This window comes from Sander vitreus, chromosome 17 (assembly GCF_031162955.1).
Source record: "Sander vitreus isolate 19-12246 chromosome 17, sanVit1, whole genome shotgun sequence".
NCBI classification, from domain to species: domain Eukaryota; kingdom Metazoa; phylum Chordata; class Actinopteri; order Perciformes; family Percidae; genus Sander; species Sander vitreus.
Window position 1 is genome coordinate 21,741,045 of NC_135871.1, and position 16,074 is coordinate 21,757,118.

Consider the following 16,074-nt stretch of genomic DNA (forward strand, 5'->3'; position numbering starts at 1 on the left):
ATTTTGGGCCTTTTTGCTTGAAAAATTACAGAAAAGATGAATCTAGGGCTCCAGCTAACAATTATTTTTGTTATTGATTAGCCTACTATTCTACAGATTATAGTTTTAAATAACTGATTAATTGTTTGGCCTGTAAAATGTCAGAAAATAGTGACAAATCACAATTTTGGGCAGCCCAAGGTGACGTCTTCAAATGGCTTACTTTGTCCGACCAAAAGTCCAAAATGTAAAGACATTAAATAATCACATGAGAGAGAGAGAGAGAGAGGAGAGAAAAGCAGCAAATCCTTACATGAACTATCAAATGTCAAATTATTTTTCTGTTGATTGATGACTAATGGATAAATCGAATTGTTTCAGCTCTATAGAGTCATCAAGTCAGGTCAAGTTGTCAGTTTTATAAATGTCTAGTTGGACATTCTAAGAAACTACTATTACTGTAGTTACCCACTTGTCATATTCGTGACTCCACCTGCAGATGAAGGTTGTGTCATGAGATTTAATTGGACCTGTGGTGAGATTTTCCTTGTCTGCTGATGTTTCAAAGAAATCAACTTTAAATATCAAAACATTTAAAGTTTTTGGACTGATGCTTTGTGGTAAGACAACATTTAACACTGATGCATTTGAGTTGTTTCCAATACAAAACTGTACTAGTTGTCAAAAAGTAGTCCAGTCTGTAATTGAAGGTAGCCTACTGGCTACTAAATAAAACTAAAGTATTGACGTATCATAGGCTTTTTGACCTTTGTGTATCCATGAGCCATAAAGTAAACATTTCACATTTGTTCACATTTTTTATAGAAACGCTTTAAGGCAGTGAGGCACAGGAAGGGACGAAGGGCTCCGGATGAACACAAAACTGACCTCTTTTATGACACTGTCAGCATTTAAAGTAAAACCCAGACTGTTTTGTAGCACACTTAAGCCAACATGCATAGGAATCTAAGGCTATAATAGTGATCTATATGGTCTGTGTGGCTGCATTATGGATTGCATTATGATGCTGTGTTGTACTATAAGTGCTGAATCTACAGTTCTAAGAGCAGGAAAGGGAAGTGATTCTGTTGGGGTCTTATTGAGAGATCATTAAGATAAAACTGATATACTCTGAGCCTTAATGAGTTATGATGCGTTAAAACTGTAAAGCTGCAGTTTCCTGTTAGATTTATTTTCGGTCTGTTAGTCCTGACGTAATCCACGCTGCTATAGTAGGTCCTGTGAGTCTCATGAGTTAAACAGTACTGTGCTTCTCTGGCCTGCTTTGGAGAAAGATTTGGAAGAAATGACCCAAGTGTTAAAACATCAGCTAATGCCCAGTGTCGCCCCTCCCTGCACTCTCATCTCACACCTCTTTTTGCCTTAATTTCTTCTTCTTTCCTTCCCTGTTTCTGCCCTCCTCTTTCCCACATTTTTCTTTTACCTCAGTTTCCACCTCTGCTGTTCTTTATCCACCTTTTCTCTCTTTTGTCTCTCTTTGCCTCTCTCTCCCCCTCCATCCCTCTTCCTCTGTTCGTGACGTCTGGTTCTTCCCTCCCGGGTGACTTGCAGTGAAGGAAGGAAGGAAGCCTCTCCCTTTCCCCTCCTCCTTAACACATGTTCCTGCTGTAACGTCTAAAAAAAAAACATGCTGGCTTTGTCACAATACATCAACACTTTAACCCTAACATTACATCTATTTTTTAACCATTATTTAACTGAGGCTAAACAGTTCACTAAATAAAGTGTGTGTGATTACTTCATTGAAATGTCTGTCATGTCTCAAGTTGTTTTTGATTATCCCACTCATTTCCACAACTGCTATATATCCAAATCCTGACTCACCCTTCTAGCATGACATCACGAGTCATCTGTTTCAAAATAAAACTCCTCTGTGTGAAATGCAGTGTGGAATTGAGTCGAACCAGCAGTTCTTATATATACTAACATCTCTGAGTTAACGTGGATTAAAAATTAAAAAGCTGTAGTCAGTATTATTTTGCTTTTCTTGGATGGATTTGTCTTGTCTGAAATGCAGGATTGCTTTAAAACTGTGAACGTTTGCAGTTCCTGTATGTGTTACAAGGCTAAGCTAACCTGGGCTTGTAGAATAAAGGAACGCAGCTACTCAAGGCTAACCTAGCTCGTAACATTAATGGTATTGGGCTCCTGTCCCTGCGTGATACATTTGACGTGAGAATGAGACCTGTGCTTGCCCGGATAAGAGTATACTCCCCTACCTAAGAGGGGTTGTGCTGTGTTAAACTGACTCACCTAGCCGCCATTCCATTCACGCTCCGGAGCCGGGCCTGCTTGTTTCGGTGACTACGCCATTTTGAGCGATCTCTGCTCCAGGTCTGCTTCCCAGCGTTCTTCGTCGACGTCGGGACTCCGCGAGCCCGCTCTCCGTTTTAAAATGTGTATTTTCAAAAAAGTTGTGTTGTGGAAAACAAGAAGCAAGAAAAGTCTTTCAGAGTCTTTATTGTTCTCCATGTGGAAGCGTGTGGTTTGCAGCTGTCAGCCTGCCGCGTGCTGCTCCTTTCTGAATCAACCTCCTTCATGAATCTCACTCTCTCTGAATCTCCACACACCTGTAGCTGGCTGGGTTAAATCTGACTCCACAAACACACCCCCTCATGTGTCATGCCAGCACTGGCCATGTCCATCAGCTAACCACACCCACTTCTCTAAAGACACTAGACTGATATCATAACATATGTAATGAATCAATAATATAATTGACCCAGGTTTGCATTATACTTATTGTTGTATAATCAGCAAATGAATTAACTGAAGCCCTGAATTGCCCTCATTTCATCTTTTCTTGTTTCCCGATCGAAGAGGACGTGCAGTTTGCAGTAGCCTATGTCTAATTTCATTTAAAGTACACGTTTGTCTTTCTCAGGCTTTGAGTTTAAGCTATATTGTATTCTTTAGCTGTCCGTTTACTGATAGTGGTTCATGCTGTCACTTTCTTTTGTTGCTGACAGTTGATTTCTGTATTTATATGTCAGGTTGTGGGGTCTGTAGGGGGCACTGGGGTTGCTGTGGTTAAGGTTTAGGTGCAAAAGTTAATTGGTTAGAATCAAGTAAAGATCATGGTTGGTTTGGGTTTAAATAAGGTCTTCCTTAAGGTTAGGGGACCTTTGTCGTCATGGTTACAATAATTAACACATGGTTATGTTAGGGAACCATCGTGGTCATGCTTTAAAAAAAAAAGTGTTGACTGTCAGTTGGAAACGGGGAAACAAACTGCAGTTGTGTTAAAGTCTAATGTTTCGTTGACCCATCAATCTACCTGACATGCATCAGTCTCAAATCTTCCCTTTTTCTTAAAGTAGCCTACCTATTTATTCCTGTATGATAAATGTGTGTTTTCAAAAATGTCATCTGTCTGATTTAAACGGTTATAATAGCCAATATAAGGATTTGTTCAGAAAGAGATAAAGCAGAAGTCCGTTGATGATTACTTTCAGCAAACCACCTATCATCTGTAAAAGACTTAGTTCACTATCTCTATGTCTCTCTTCCTATTTTATAATCTTTTTTTATACTCCTCTGCACTGTTTTTCTTTCATTTCTATTTCTTTCTTTCTTCCCTGCTCTGCAAGCAATAAGTCTGTCCAGGCATTGTCCCTATTTGGTTCCCACTAGAGGTTTTATAGTTGGGCTAATGGTGATAATAATCGCTGTTACTGATTTTCCCATCATTAGCTGCACAAAGCAGCTGCTGAAATGCACCTATTGTTGCGATTTGATAACAACACAGGAACAGGAAATGAGTGTGTGTGTGGATGTATATATGTGTGCGGGAGAGAGAGAATTAAATTGGTGTCAGGGGAGAGCGTGTACTGGGCTCTGCACTGCACTTTTCCATGTCTTCGCTCTTGGTTTTTGTGCTTTTAATTGTATTGTTGGGTATGTAAATGTTCTTTTGCTACATCCCTCAACAGTCAGGGTCATAATGTGAGCTAAAACCTGTTGAGAGCAAACATACCTGCATGGCTTAATGATTTTACAGCATGCACTTTGACAAAAGGAATATGCTGCAGTAATTGCATTCTATTTATTTTCATTATTCGATCCCCACTTTATAATTTAGACTGATGAGACATCTGTTTCTTGATAACACAACTCTCATTAAGACCACCAAATGCTTTAAACCTTAGGATTACATTTGATATAATATAGGATGATCTTACTGAAATGATATATTGATTTGCCATCTCCAGTAAACAGCAGTCAGAGCAGAGGCAGATTGTTTTTACTCATCACTTTCAGCTCATGGCCATCAGTAAAGCCTTTTGAGCACCAGATTGCCGAACAACATCTAGTATCGGCATCAACAGTCTGTCGGTGCTGGTGAGAGCCAACCAATCAACAGGGTATTGATTGTTTTCAATTGAGCTGAAGGCTAGGCTACGGATTAGCTCCATCAGATGTGTTCAACTGCTTTCTTTTTATTTGTCTTTCGAACACTGGCTTTGGTGCTGTTGGGCAACGGCTACCTAACTAATAATTCCCGATAAATGTGTTGAACATCTGGATCATCCGGCCAACTTTGCTGAGTGTGTTGTCAGCTGCTGTTCTGCTGACTATGTTGCTGCTTAAGCCTTTTGAATAGAATTGAGAAAACATTGCACTCTTGCCTTTTCAGCCAATCTTTATTATGTTTCTGTAAGTAGTTATTGAGGTGGACATGAGCTGAGATCAGTTGTTTTGCTGATATTTGACTGTCACATCTTTAGCCACCATCAGCAGCTACAGCAAAGAAATGATTCAAGATATTGATATTGTCAGATATTGTGTCTGTGTGTTTTGTAGAAGCGTTGAGGGCAGGTCAGCATTTCAAAGACACTACATTCACAAAGATAATTACACACACAAACGCACACCACATCCTTGACAGTGTTGTAGTTATTGTTCTAAAAGGTATAACGATTTAATTTAATTTGTATGTAATTAAATGTACAGTACTTACTAAATCTTGAACATTAACGTGAACACACATGTGAACACAAATACATCAGACATAAGAAGCCAGTCAGTGCAGTATGGTAGGGACAAGTATGTTTTGATTGATCAGTAGAAATAAGATGACATCCAACAAATCCCATAGATTTGTGCAAAAAGAGACATCCCATTTTTAAATCCTGCATTTGTAGGATGACTATTGCAATATAAAGCCCTGCAGGTATCAGGAGTAAACTATTTAACCTCTGTAGCACGCTCCTCATCTCTGCTTGAGGCTTGCAGCTCGAGGCTACATTAGCCTCTACTAACATAACACCATGGATTTTTTAACAAGGAAAAAGACGATAAAAGACTAATTATGATTCTGCTGCATTCCAACAATGTCATAGGAGTGTAATGCTAAATCAGTCAAGTACTCTTTTAATTCAGTCATTCGAGGGCACCTGTACACTGAAACACAGTTGCTAACCTGCTGTCCACACTCTCCCTAACTGATCAGACAAGCCAGTGACACAAACTTCAGTTCCTAGCAGCTACAATAACTTGACATTAATTTAGTAATTTCAGGGTACAAATTATGAGAGTGAAGGAAAAAGTACTTAAAATGTTTATGCAGAGATTATAAACTGTTAAAGTCTGCTGGTATCCCTACAGTCAGGAGGCTTGGGCGATTCAGCAGTAGCTGCAATGTAGCTGGAAAAACAAAAACCTTCCTCTGCTTCAATCTGAAGAATCACACACCACCTCTCTTTCCTCTGTAAGGTTCCGGCATGCGCGCGCGCACACACACACACACACACACACACACACACGCACACGCAAACACACACCAGCCACACAGTGTCTGCAGTCTTCCAGAGAGTTCACAGGACTTCTAATCTTTCAACAGGAAGAGGAGGAGTTGTGGAAGGACAGGGATCTAGCCAAGACACACACACACACACACACACACACACACACACACACACACACACACACACACACACATATATATATACACACAAGAACACACAGCAAATACTGCTAAGAGTTAGAAATAATATTCCTGCAGTATTTAGCCATTGAAAGCTGAGTAAAACAAGTGATTAATGCAGCAATGTAGAGCGATATAGTCCATGACAATAGTTTCCAGTCTTTTTTCTTTCGCTTACCTTAATCCTTTAAATCAAATCATATATTGAGTGCATACATCTATGAGCATTGAGCAGTTCAACCAAAGAGGGGTCTTCTCAAATTGTTTATTCATTTTAAGGGGCATACAGAGATAATTATTTCCAGTATTTTGCAAGACAAAAGCAATAACTATTAGACGAAAGTCAAGATTTTGTGTAGCCGTTTTTTTCCTATTGTTTCCTATCTTGTTAAATATCTTGAATCCTGTAGGCTAAATTAACTCTTGTAGTACATAAAAGACGCATTGGGACCTGAATAGCAATGTGGGCAAGATATCCTGATACTAGTGTATCATGAGTTACCCTGTGATTTGCCCATATTTCCTGTAATAACAGGGATAATAATGAAACTAGTCAGGTATTTGCAGTATGAGCGAGTGAAAAGAAGGCTTTGTTTGCTTAATATTAATCTGGACCTAGTGTTCCCGAACACATTCAAGTCAAGAATACATTATGTTGTTTATTTATATGATATGATGTTGTACATCTCCATGTATCACAATACCTTCATCTGGTGCATATAGGGAACTGTAGTCCTTGCTTGTGTTATGTTTTTGCATGTGTGTCTTGCAGTTGATGGGTTGGAGAAATCATCATCACTGGCCAGCTGTGACGTAGTGGTGGACAGCGCCGGCAATACCCAGAATGCCCCTGCATCACGGCAGCCGCGAGGCAAGCTGTCATCACTAGGAAAACTGTTCAAACCCTGGAAGTGGAGGAAGAAGAAGACCAGCGACAAGTTCCAGGATCTTTCCAAAGGTAGGGGGTGTGTGTGTGTGTGTGTGTGTGTGTGTGTGTGTGTGTGTGTGTGAGAGAGACGTATGAACAAATGGTGGCTCCTCAGTCAACAACAACATCATGGCTTGCATTTTTGGATTTCTGCTGAACATGTGGTGTGATCAGGATCAGTGTTTGGTTTGTTTGTAGCTCTCACTGATTCATTCTTGAAGTGTTGGCTGGGAAATAAAAATGGACAGAATTACATACAAAAAGCAGACACTCTTTTTCTTCATAGCTTCCAGGTGTAGCCTTTATTAAAATGTTTAAACTCTGTTATTTAAACCATGTATTTGGAAGTGAAAACAAACATGGACATTGAAATCTAAATGTAACATTGTTCAGTCTTATTTGTCTTTATGGATGTGCAAAACCAATCTAAGCTTGGTGTGTAGGGCTGCATCTAATTATTCTTTTCTGACAATCAAGCAAATGGTAAAAGATGCCCATTTTATGTCCCAGAGGGCGGTGATTTCTTCAGATTTCTTGTTGTATCCAACAATCTGTCTGAAACACAAACCTATTCAGTTCAATGTCACATAGGACGAAGAAAAGCACAAAATTCTCACATTTGAGAAGTTGAAATCAGAAAATGTTTATTATCTAAATGGTTGCAGATTATTTGTTTGATGACCGACTAATTGATTAATTCACTAATAATTCATTATTTTAGCTCTAACTGTGACAACTCTGAGCATGCTCATTCTGTGTCTCAGCTGTGTACAAGACTGATTGATTCCGTATGATCCTATTTTCAAGAAGTTTTATAGAAAAACAGCAAAATTGGCTTAGTTTCCTGGCTTAGTTCCTCATCTATGACTCGATATGTGGTGCTGCTGTCATGTGCAATGAGGATTTAGCAATAAGAAGAGGATAGTAGCTATTGAGCAATGCTTTTTGTAGAATTCTGTCAATTGATTACTGTAGCTAAAAGACGAGATGAAAGGCCTTGATTTTGTTAACCTTTCAGTTCTTGAGAGAAAAATCTCCACCAGACAAACGAGGGAGGAGCTCATCAAGAAAGGAGTTCTCATCCCTGACCAAGGTTTGTCTGACCATTCATTCTCATGTTTCTTTATTCATTTATTCATTTACACTTATCCCAGGTTCAAGGTTCAGCTTTATTGTCATTATACAATACAGGATTGCACAGTGAAATGCAGTTGCAGCTCCCTCCACATTACACACACTGAAAATGTATAACAAATATTTAAATTAGAATAGAATGAAACAATAAAAAAGGCAATAAAATAGAACATAGGATTAAATGAACAAACTATGTAAAACATGCAGCAAACTTTGAGGGAGCTACTGGCTGCCGAATCTACACACTCCACCATTATCGTCTAATCTCAGACATTATTATTGTTATTTTGGGAATGAAAAACATGCTGCCATAAAGCATTTAAGATGAATTGACGTGATGTGATTTGACCGTGATGGAGCTGTAATTACACAGCCCTAAACATTTTAAATCTGTTTTTCTTCCTGTTTTTCACTGTCCTTTACACTTTAAGTCCAGCTTTGTTAAATGTGATTACATTTGCCCGTTGCCAGTAAATGCAGCTCTCAAAGGTTTGACCTCTGCTTTTATCTGCTTTCGAGCAACTGAACATCTCTTAAAAAGTAAAGCAGAGGATTTCAGTTATGCTGTTAACTGTTTTTATCTCTTCTAGATGAAACGATCAGCAGTGAAAATCTGAATGGCCACGCCACATCTAGTGTGACATCAGAGGAGGTCAAAGTTGACATTGAGTCTCCAGAAACAACGCTGGAGGAACAGGCCACCGGGCCCATCAACACTGAGGACAAAACAGGTAACTTCTGGATGAGTTACTGTGTCTAACATGAGCTTTTGTCATTCTGTGACCTGTAATCTCTGGCTTCTTGTTGTCCTCAACTTTTGGATCTCTGTACTAGTTGAGGCTTTATAGTGCGTTCCATTTACCTCGGAATGACGTCACACCCGAGTTGAATGCGTTCCATTTAAAAGTCGGATTTTCATTGTTTTCATTAGCTCTAGCCCGGTTAGCTATTGTTGGCTATACCAGTTGATAACAACGCATTTTGCTGTTTTTTCTGCATAAAAACAGCGTAACAACATGTCCACAGATAGAAGTTGAACATGCCTTACTGATTTAGTGAGACACAAATAAGACAGAAGTGCTTATAACTTTATTTTACTGTAGCTTTTCACAACTGTTGATACAGGGGGCAGCCATGTTGGATTTTGAACTCCCGCTTCTGCGAGGTTGTCCGAGTTCCGACCTCGGAAAGCTGAGGTCGGGGGGGGCGTGTTTCCAACTTTGACCTCGGAAAATCCGAGTCCTGAGAACAATTGGAACGCACTATTAGACCTGGAATAATAGTGTCTCACTGGTATGTTATGAACGTCAATGAGAAATTACTTTATTCAGGGGTTTGTCTTGTTCTTGAATTGAATTCAAACTTTCATTTTCAAAAAAGTGGCTAATTGTTACTGTGTGAATACAGGCACATTTATCCCAAGGACAACACTCACAATGTGAAAGCCACCACAGAGATATGGATATTGCCACAATGTTTGTTGAAACAAGAAATTGGCGTACCCACAGAGAAGGAAAATACAAGTGGCAAAATTAGAGGATGAGGAAAAAAAAGAGTTACAAAGAGGCTCTTTCTCTCCAGTTTTGCCAAGAATGATCATGAAAATACTTTACGCCTCAAACATAAAACTGGGTTATATGCTCCAAGTTTATAGATTTTTTTTCTGGAACATGGAGATATACTGTATCCACATTGATATAACTTCCATGGAATGCATTTGTATCCGCAGCAGTTTTCTGGCTGACATTAAATCCTCTGTGGGATCTCTGACAGGGTCTAATGTGTTCAAATAGATATTCCCATCATATCAGCCTGTATAAGGCATTCACAGTCTGAACAGAGCAGTAGCCATCTCCTAATGCCTCCCTCTCCCTCAGGAGACAGGCTACTGTTCTTCTGTCTGATGCTGCTTAAGTGTTGTGCTGTCATCTCAACCATGTTAGCATTGAACTCAGAGCCATTTGTTTGTGGATTTGTCAATAATCAGAAAGGCACAGGCAACAAGCACTGCGAATACAGTAACTGAACACACATGCCTTCACAGTGGAGGATGGGGAAGATTAATGGGTGTTTTTTTCTGTCATATCCCAAGCCTTATACATTATTCATTTGATACAATCCTAAATAAAAGATACCCAAGACTAACAGATCAGACATTGCCTCTCATTATCAACAGCTCTGTCCAACTCACCTCTTATCTTTCAGTATCTCTTTCTTTGCTCATCTGCAAGTACACTTGTGCATCTGTTTGCACAGAAGTGTGTCTTTTATCTCACTTTCAATCCCTATTTTAACCTCTAAATACCTTTCTGCATTCACTTATCTGCTCAGAGAGGTGCGATACTAAATCCCTCGCCCGGGCAAAACAGGTGCGACCTCGAGACGTTCAAGCTAAAAAACAGCAAAGTGCCACTCTGCCCGCCTCTTCCAAACCTTTGGGTGGCACTTCAGCCACAACCAAGCACAAAGACGCTGCTTCGGGGAATAAAAAGACTGCTAAAACCACAGGCAAGACAGTCTCATCCACTCAAGCTAAAGCTAACCCACGGAGCACTAACAACACTAGTCGGGGGATTGGTAAGTTAGTTGAGACTGAAGTCAGTTTGCCTGTCAGTGTTCTTGCCTGCGTGCCTCTCTGCATGGAAAATATGCTTGTATTTTTAAATATTTGACGGGAGTGAAGATTCACTATAAAGCTGTCTGCACGTGTAAACCACAGCGCCATGTACAATCTTGAATTTCCCCTTGGGGATCAATAAAGTATCTATGTCTCTCGATCGATCGATCGATCCACTTGACAGAAGCTTGACGATCGATCGATTGATCGTTCGTTAGTGAAGCTTCTGTCAAGTGGATACAAAATAGTATTCCCCTGACTCTCCCTCTTGATAGTGTCCTTTCCTGATTAGAAGAGGTGTGTGTGTGTGTGTGTGTGTGTGTGTGTGTGTGTGTGTGTGTGTGTGTGTGCGCACACACACGAGTGTGACTGAGATCAGTGTAGCATGGTCCTCAAAAAACAAGCTCATGTGGTTTTCATTGATGGCATGATCCTAGAGCATGATCATCACCATTCATTCAGTGTTTGTGTGTGTACTTTTGTAACTTACAGCATGTTGGAACTAAGCAGCACAGAGACCACAGCCAGTATATTGCATGTGATGATCATGGAGTCTTTCCTGAAGGGCTCTGTACATTTTTTGTTTTTTGTTTCATTAGTGTTTGAATAGTATTTTAAGTACATTCCTTTCCTCAGGCTGCTTTCACCAGTACACAAAGACACTCCACAGACTTTTATAGGACTACTTCAGTCAGTATTACCTTAGGTATTCTATATTTGTTGCAGTTTTAATGATGGTTATTCTAATACTGGAATATTATGGCTGCCAGCAAGTTTTAATAGAGCAATTTCTTACTGCTTTTTCTGCTTAGTTTCTTACTAATTTTTGAATGCATATATACTGTAGATTAGGGCCAAAATGATTAGCATATTAATTGATTAGTCAGTGACATACAATTGTCAGTGTGAATATTTTTTAATTATTTTCAAGAATATTTCCAATTATCTGGCATTTCACAGCCTAAACAATCAAAAGATTAATTTGAAAAATATTCTATGATAATGGATTAAGTAATTAAAACAATCATTAGTTGCAGCCCTATGGACATACAGAAATTAAAGTTAGTTTTTTTTCTGCTACAGCATACACATCTGCTCTGTAAATAATATGCGCTGTGTTCTCGTTTGTGTAAAAATCAGAAACGAGAAGAGAAACTTATATTTTATATTTTTTTAGTTTCATGATTAGATGTTGGTGTGGTCCTTACTCTTCAGTTATACTTAAAACAACATGCTGTCTGCCCATGACTTGTTTGCTGCAGTTTATCAACTTTTTCTCTTGTTCCCCCACCGGAGCTAAGCCTGCTGTCAATCACACACACAGACACGCCCCTTCAGACAGTTGAGACAAAAAGGAGCATTTCTGATATTTCCTCAAACACCTTTTTTTCCTACCTTTTTAATAATAAAAAAGATTCTTAACAGTGTATATATTTTGACTGCAAAGAAATATGCCTTAATGTGATCTGAGCTGGACTTTACTGCAGACAATTGAGTTTTTGTTAACGTAACCTGCATTTCTTCTGTGGGAGGAAACTAGAGTACCTGGAGGAAAGAAAAAGTCTAATTTTTCCCTTCCCTCTTTCTCCTGCTCCTGCTTCTCCTCAGCCAAATCCTCCCATCCAAAGAAGACAGGATTCACAACAAAAAACACCCACACCTCCATCCCTCATTCTCGTGCATCAAAGGACTCTGCAGCACAAACTGAGGGGACTGATGCAAGGAGCAACCGGAAATCAAACACTCCCATCTCTTCCCACGTACCCCAAAAGGCCCCTGCAGAGACTCCATGCCAGCCTGGGGAGTTAAAATCCTCGCCCCTTTCCTCAGACACCAAGCCAGCCTCATCTAAAGCCTCAGGCAATGAGGCAGATGGAACTCAGGCTGCTTCTCAACCTGATCTAGAGTCTAAATCTGATCCCAATGCCTCTACTGCGAGTGAGGACACCCACAATGGTATGGCTCCTGAACCCGCTGTCCAGCCTCCACATATCAACACTGCTACAGAGGACACTTCCTTCACAGAGGGACGGACGGACAGCAGCTCACATGGGGAGAAACGGGGGAGAACGGGAGGGGAGGGAGGAGAAGAAGAAAAGAAGAAAGGAGAAACAGAGCCTGCTGTGGAGAACAGCCGGAGGTAAAAATGTAGTAAGGACATGAGAGTTGGTGAAACATTCCTTATGTTTATCTTCTCTGCATGTCATTTCTTATACTTTTTATAGAGTACATTAAATATCTACACAGTAGTCTTACTGTAGTCACACAAGTGCTGAAATGATGATTGACAATCTCTCATTTTAATTCATTGTATGCAGTAACACAGATCTCAGGATTTGTCTTGTTGTTTTTTCCTGCAGGTCTGCAGAAGGCCACGCTGAAAAGCCACAGGGCCTCAGTGTGAACACGGAGCAGGCCGTGGTGACGGTGATCCCTGATAGGCCGAGAGACGGCCAAACTAGCGACTCTGACTCTGATGGACCAATCCTGTACCGCGACGAGGAGGAAGACGAGGAGGAAGACGAGTACACAACCAGTATGGCATTAGTTTTGTAACACATCACACAATAATGGAGAGCCACAGAAAAACGCCAATGTCGCCTGCAGAACTCGTACGGATATTTTAGAGAAGCTCCTTGTACATGGCATTTATTTATTTTGTAAACGCTGGCTAAAAACTGGAAAGCACGAGCAGCTCTAGGTTTTTATTTACTTTTGACACAGTGATGCATGCTCTTGAGAGTACACTGAGTCACTAGTTCATTAGGTTCCTCTTGTACTTTCACACAATTTGTGCATTCCAAGTCAGTCATGTGCACCTGCAGTTTGTGGTATAAACCGGGCCGGTGTTCTTAAGTATCATTTAGGGTTCAGTTAAGCACTGAAACATTAAGAACAGACCATAGTGACTTTGAGGATGTCATGATAGTAAATGCTAAGCATGCCGGCTCTAGAATCCCCTAAACGGCTGACATTTTTAGCTGTAGGCTAATCTGGATTGTCAGTGGACGTAAACATGCTGCCATTACTGTGGTTGCATCTTAATTGTCCATGCAGGTTGTTTCAAGGCCCCTAAGAAGCCTGTGACTAGTTCTCCCTGTTGCGTCTCTGTTCCAGGCGCTCTGGCCATTAAGATCCGCCGACGAGACACCCTAAACATCAAGCTGGGGAACCGACCCAGCAAGAGAGAGCTGGAAGAGAAAAACATTCTGCCGCGGAGCTCCGAGACGGAGAGAAATGAGCTTCGCCAGAAAATAGGCTCCAAACTAGTCAGGTACACACTCCCATTCACACACGCTCAGCATGCTGTGAAAATGTAGCTGGGTGTGAATTTTCATATTAGATTTTCGCGGAGCTGTGGGGGTAATAACAGAGAAGGTTAATTATTTTTTGGTGTAGTTTTGGGCGGTGTACTGGTACAAATGTTGCACAGTAAAAATCTGTGCTGAAGTTTAGTTTGGCCTTTTCTACCAGATAAGGAGGAAAGGCTGGTGGCAAACAGCCTTTTGGATTAACAACAAGAAAAGGGTGTAAAAGAAAGTGTATATATATATTATTTTTTTTCTAAAGTCAGTGTGATGTTTAAATCAACTATTATCTGCTCTTTGTAGAAAAGTACGTGAAAACAGTTTTCTCTTTTCAGGCGCCTGAGCCAAAGACCCACCACAGAGGAGCTGGAGCAGAGAAACATCCTCAGGCGTAAGTTTCTGACATATACTATTAAACTGAGTGGTGATGGGATACACGTTTATGGTTATCGTGATGTTTAGAAACTTGAATAGTAATATCACAAAAAGTAAATATGGTTGCATGGAAATGTGTGTGCAGTTGCTGCTTCTTTAATTTTCAAACTTGCCACATTTTCATTCATACCCAACACATTTTAAATGCTAAGCATGCTGACAGTGTTGCACAACCTCATCTGATACATACAGTAGTAGGAATGTGTTTACATGCCAGTGAAAAATGTAGTAACACGGGAAGAGATAATAAGCACTGATGCAATATGCAGCCCTGGTCTTATCTCTCAAGCTTGACATTAGCGAACGATATCCCGAGATAGGATTTGCTTAAAAAATTGCTTTTGTTGTAGTAGTTTCCTGCAGTATAACATGTTTCTAAAGATGCACATTCATTCATTATGGCTTTAGTAAAAGTGACTCATAAAATGTTCTCGCCAATTCTGATTTCATTTTCTGTCAAGCGGTCATTTTTATTCTTCACACAAAGAGAAGGTCTACGTAGGTCATTATTGCAAAACAATATGTCTCTGTCTAACATAAAGTTCCATATCTGAGCAAGAAATGAGAGGTTCCAGGTTATTGTGGTGTTCCAGCTGTGACAGCAACAGATTGCCCGATACAACCTTGTTTGTCTTAATAATCTGATAGCTGAGACAGATCATATGTCTGTTTTAAATTATGAGTTACAGTCTATTAGAAGCTGTACTTTATGTCTCCTACATTGAACTGATGTTGTGCTGTGCTCAGTCACACGGATGCCTGTATTACTTTACAGACTGCCTCAAAATTGGGTTTATAGACATTTATAGTTTATTTATTTATTTATTTTTTCTCCTTTCTTTTGTTCACAGTACACCACATTAATAAAAGTTAGTTCAGGTCAGTTAGTTGGGCTTTATTGTGCACAATACACACTAAAGACTAGCCCCGATAAATGTTAAATAGACTCTGTGAAATGGTCAATGACATTTGTGTGTAATGCTACCCAGCAGGGCCTAAATCATTCTGCTGGAGGGTTTGCTGGCTTGTTTTTGCACCAACTTTGCATTTTAGAGACCTAAAAGAAGCATTTAAGCCTTATGTATTATAATTTCAAAGTCATTTTGCCCCTGGCCTAACTGAACCAGTTCAAACTGCTTTTTCTCCTACTAAAGACTGAGTAAATATGCATTATGCTAACTGGAAAGTAAATAGAAAATAGCAGCCCACAATCACTGGTTTGCAGTCAGTGGATACTACAACACAGGAAATTCAAATTTAGAAATATTTTAATACATAGTTGGACACATCACAAGTTGTTACATACCCAACAGTATAACATGACTACAAAAGAACTTGAAGATATCTGAACATGGTTTCTGATCATGTTCATCCCTTTGTGACTACAGTTTATCCATGAATGGACACATTCAGTACTTTGAGGCTGTTACTAAACACATTAAATATACAACAGCTGTTAAACTGCTAGGATGAACTTTCACCTTCGCAACTGACTGGTGTAGCGATACTGATCTATTGACATAAAGAGTGTTTCTAGAGAAAGTTAGGATGCATTTACTTTTGCACCAAGAATTTGCAACCAGTTGGTTTGCAACTTCAGTGCATGGCATCCATCTGGAGCGGTTGATACTTTTAAGTGTCATGGTTCACAGTGTAACACAGCCTCAGTCTGGTCATAACACAGGTAAAATAAAGCCAGCCTCTGATGTGTACAGCATGAAGACCA

The 16,074-nt window shown here is 39.9% G+C and overlaps 1 protein-coding gene across 3 annotated transcripts in view; it reads left to right on the forward strand.

Annotated features, from left to right (window-relative positions):
* phactr2 (phosphatase and actin regulator 2) overlaps nt 1-16,074 on the forward strand; it is a 39,351-nt gene that overhangs the window by 16,443 nt on the left and 6,834 nt on the right. For all 3 annotated transcript variants that reach the window (XM_078272836.1, XM_078272838.1, XM_078272837.1), the window contains exons 2-8: nt 6,699-6,884; nt 7,873-7,947; nt 8,579-8,719; nt 12,214-12,745; nt 12,966-13,141; nt 13,723-13,879; nt 14,249-14,304. In XM_078272836.1, coding sequence (XP_078128962.1) covers nt 6,699-6,884; nt 7,873-7,947; nt 8,579-8,719; nt 12,214-12,745; nt 12,966-13,141; nt 13,723-13,879; nt 14,249-14,304 — 1,323 coding nt within the window. The remainder of the gene's footprint in view (nt 1-6,698; nt 6,885-7,872; nt 7,948-8,578; nt 8,720-12,213; nt 12,746-12,965; nt 13,142-13,722; nt 13,880-14,248; nt 14,305-16,074) is intronic.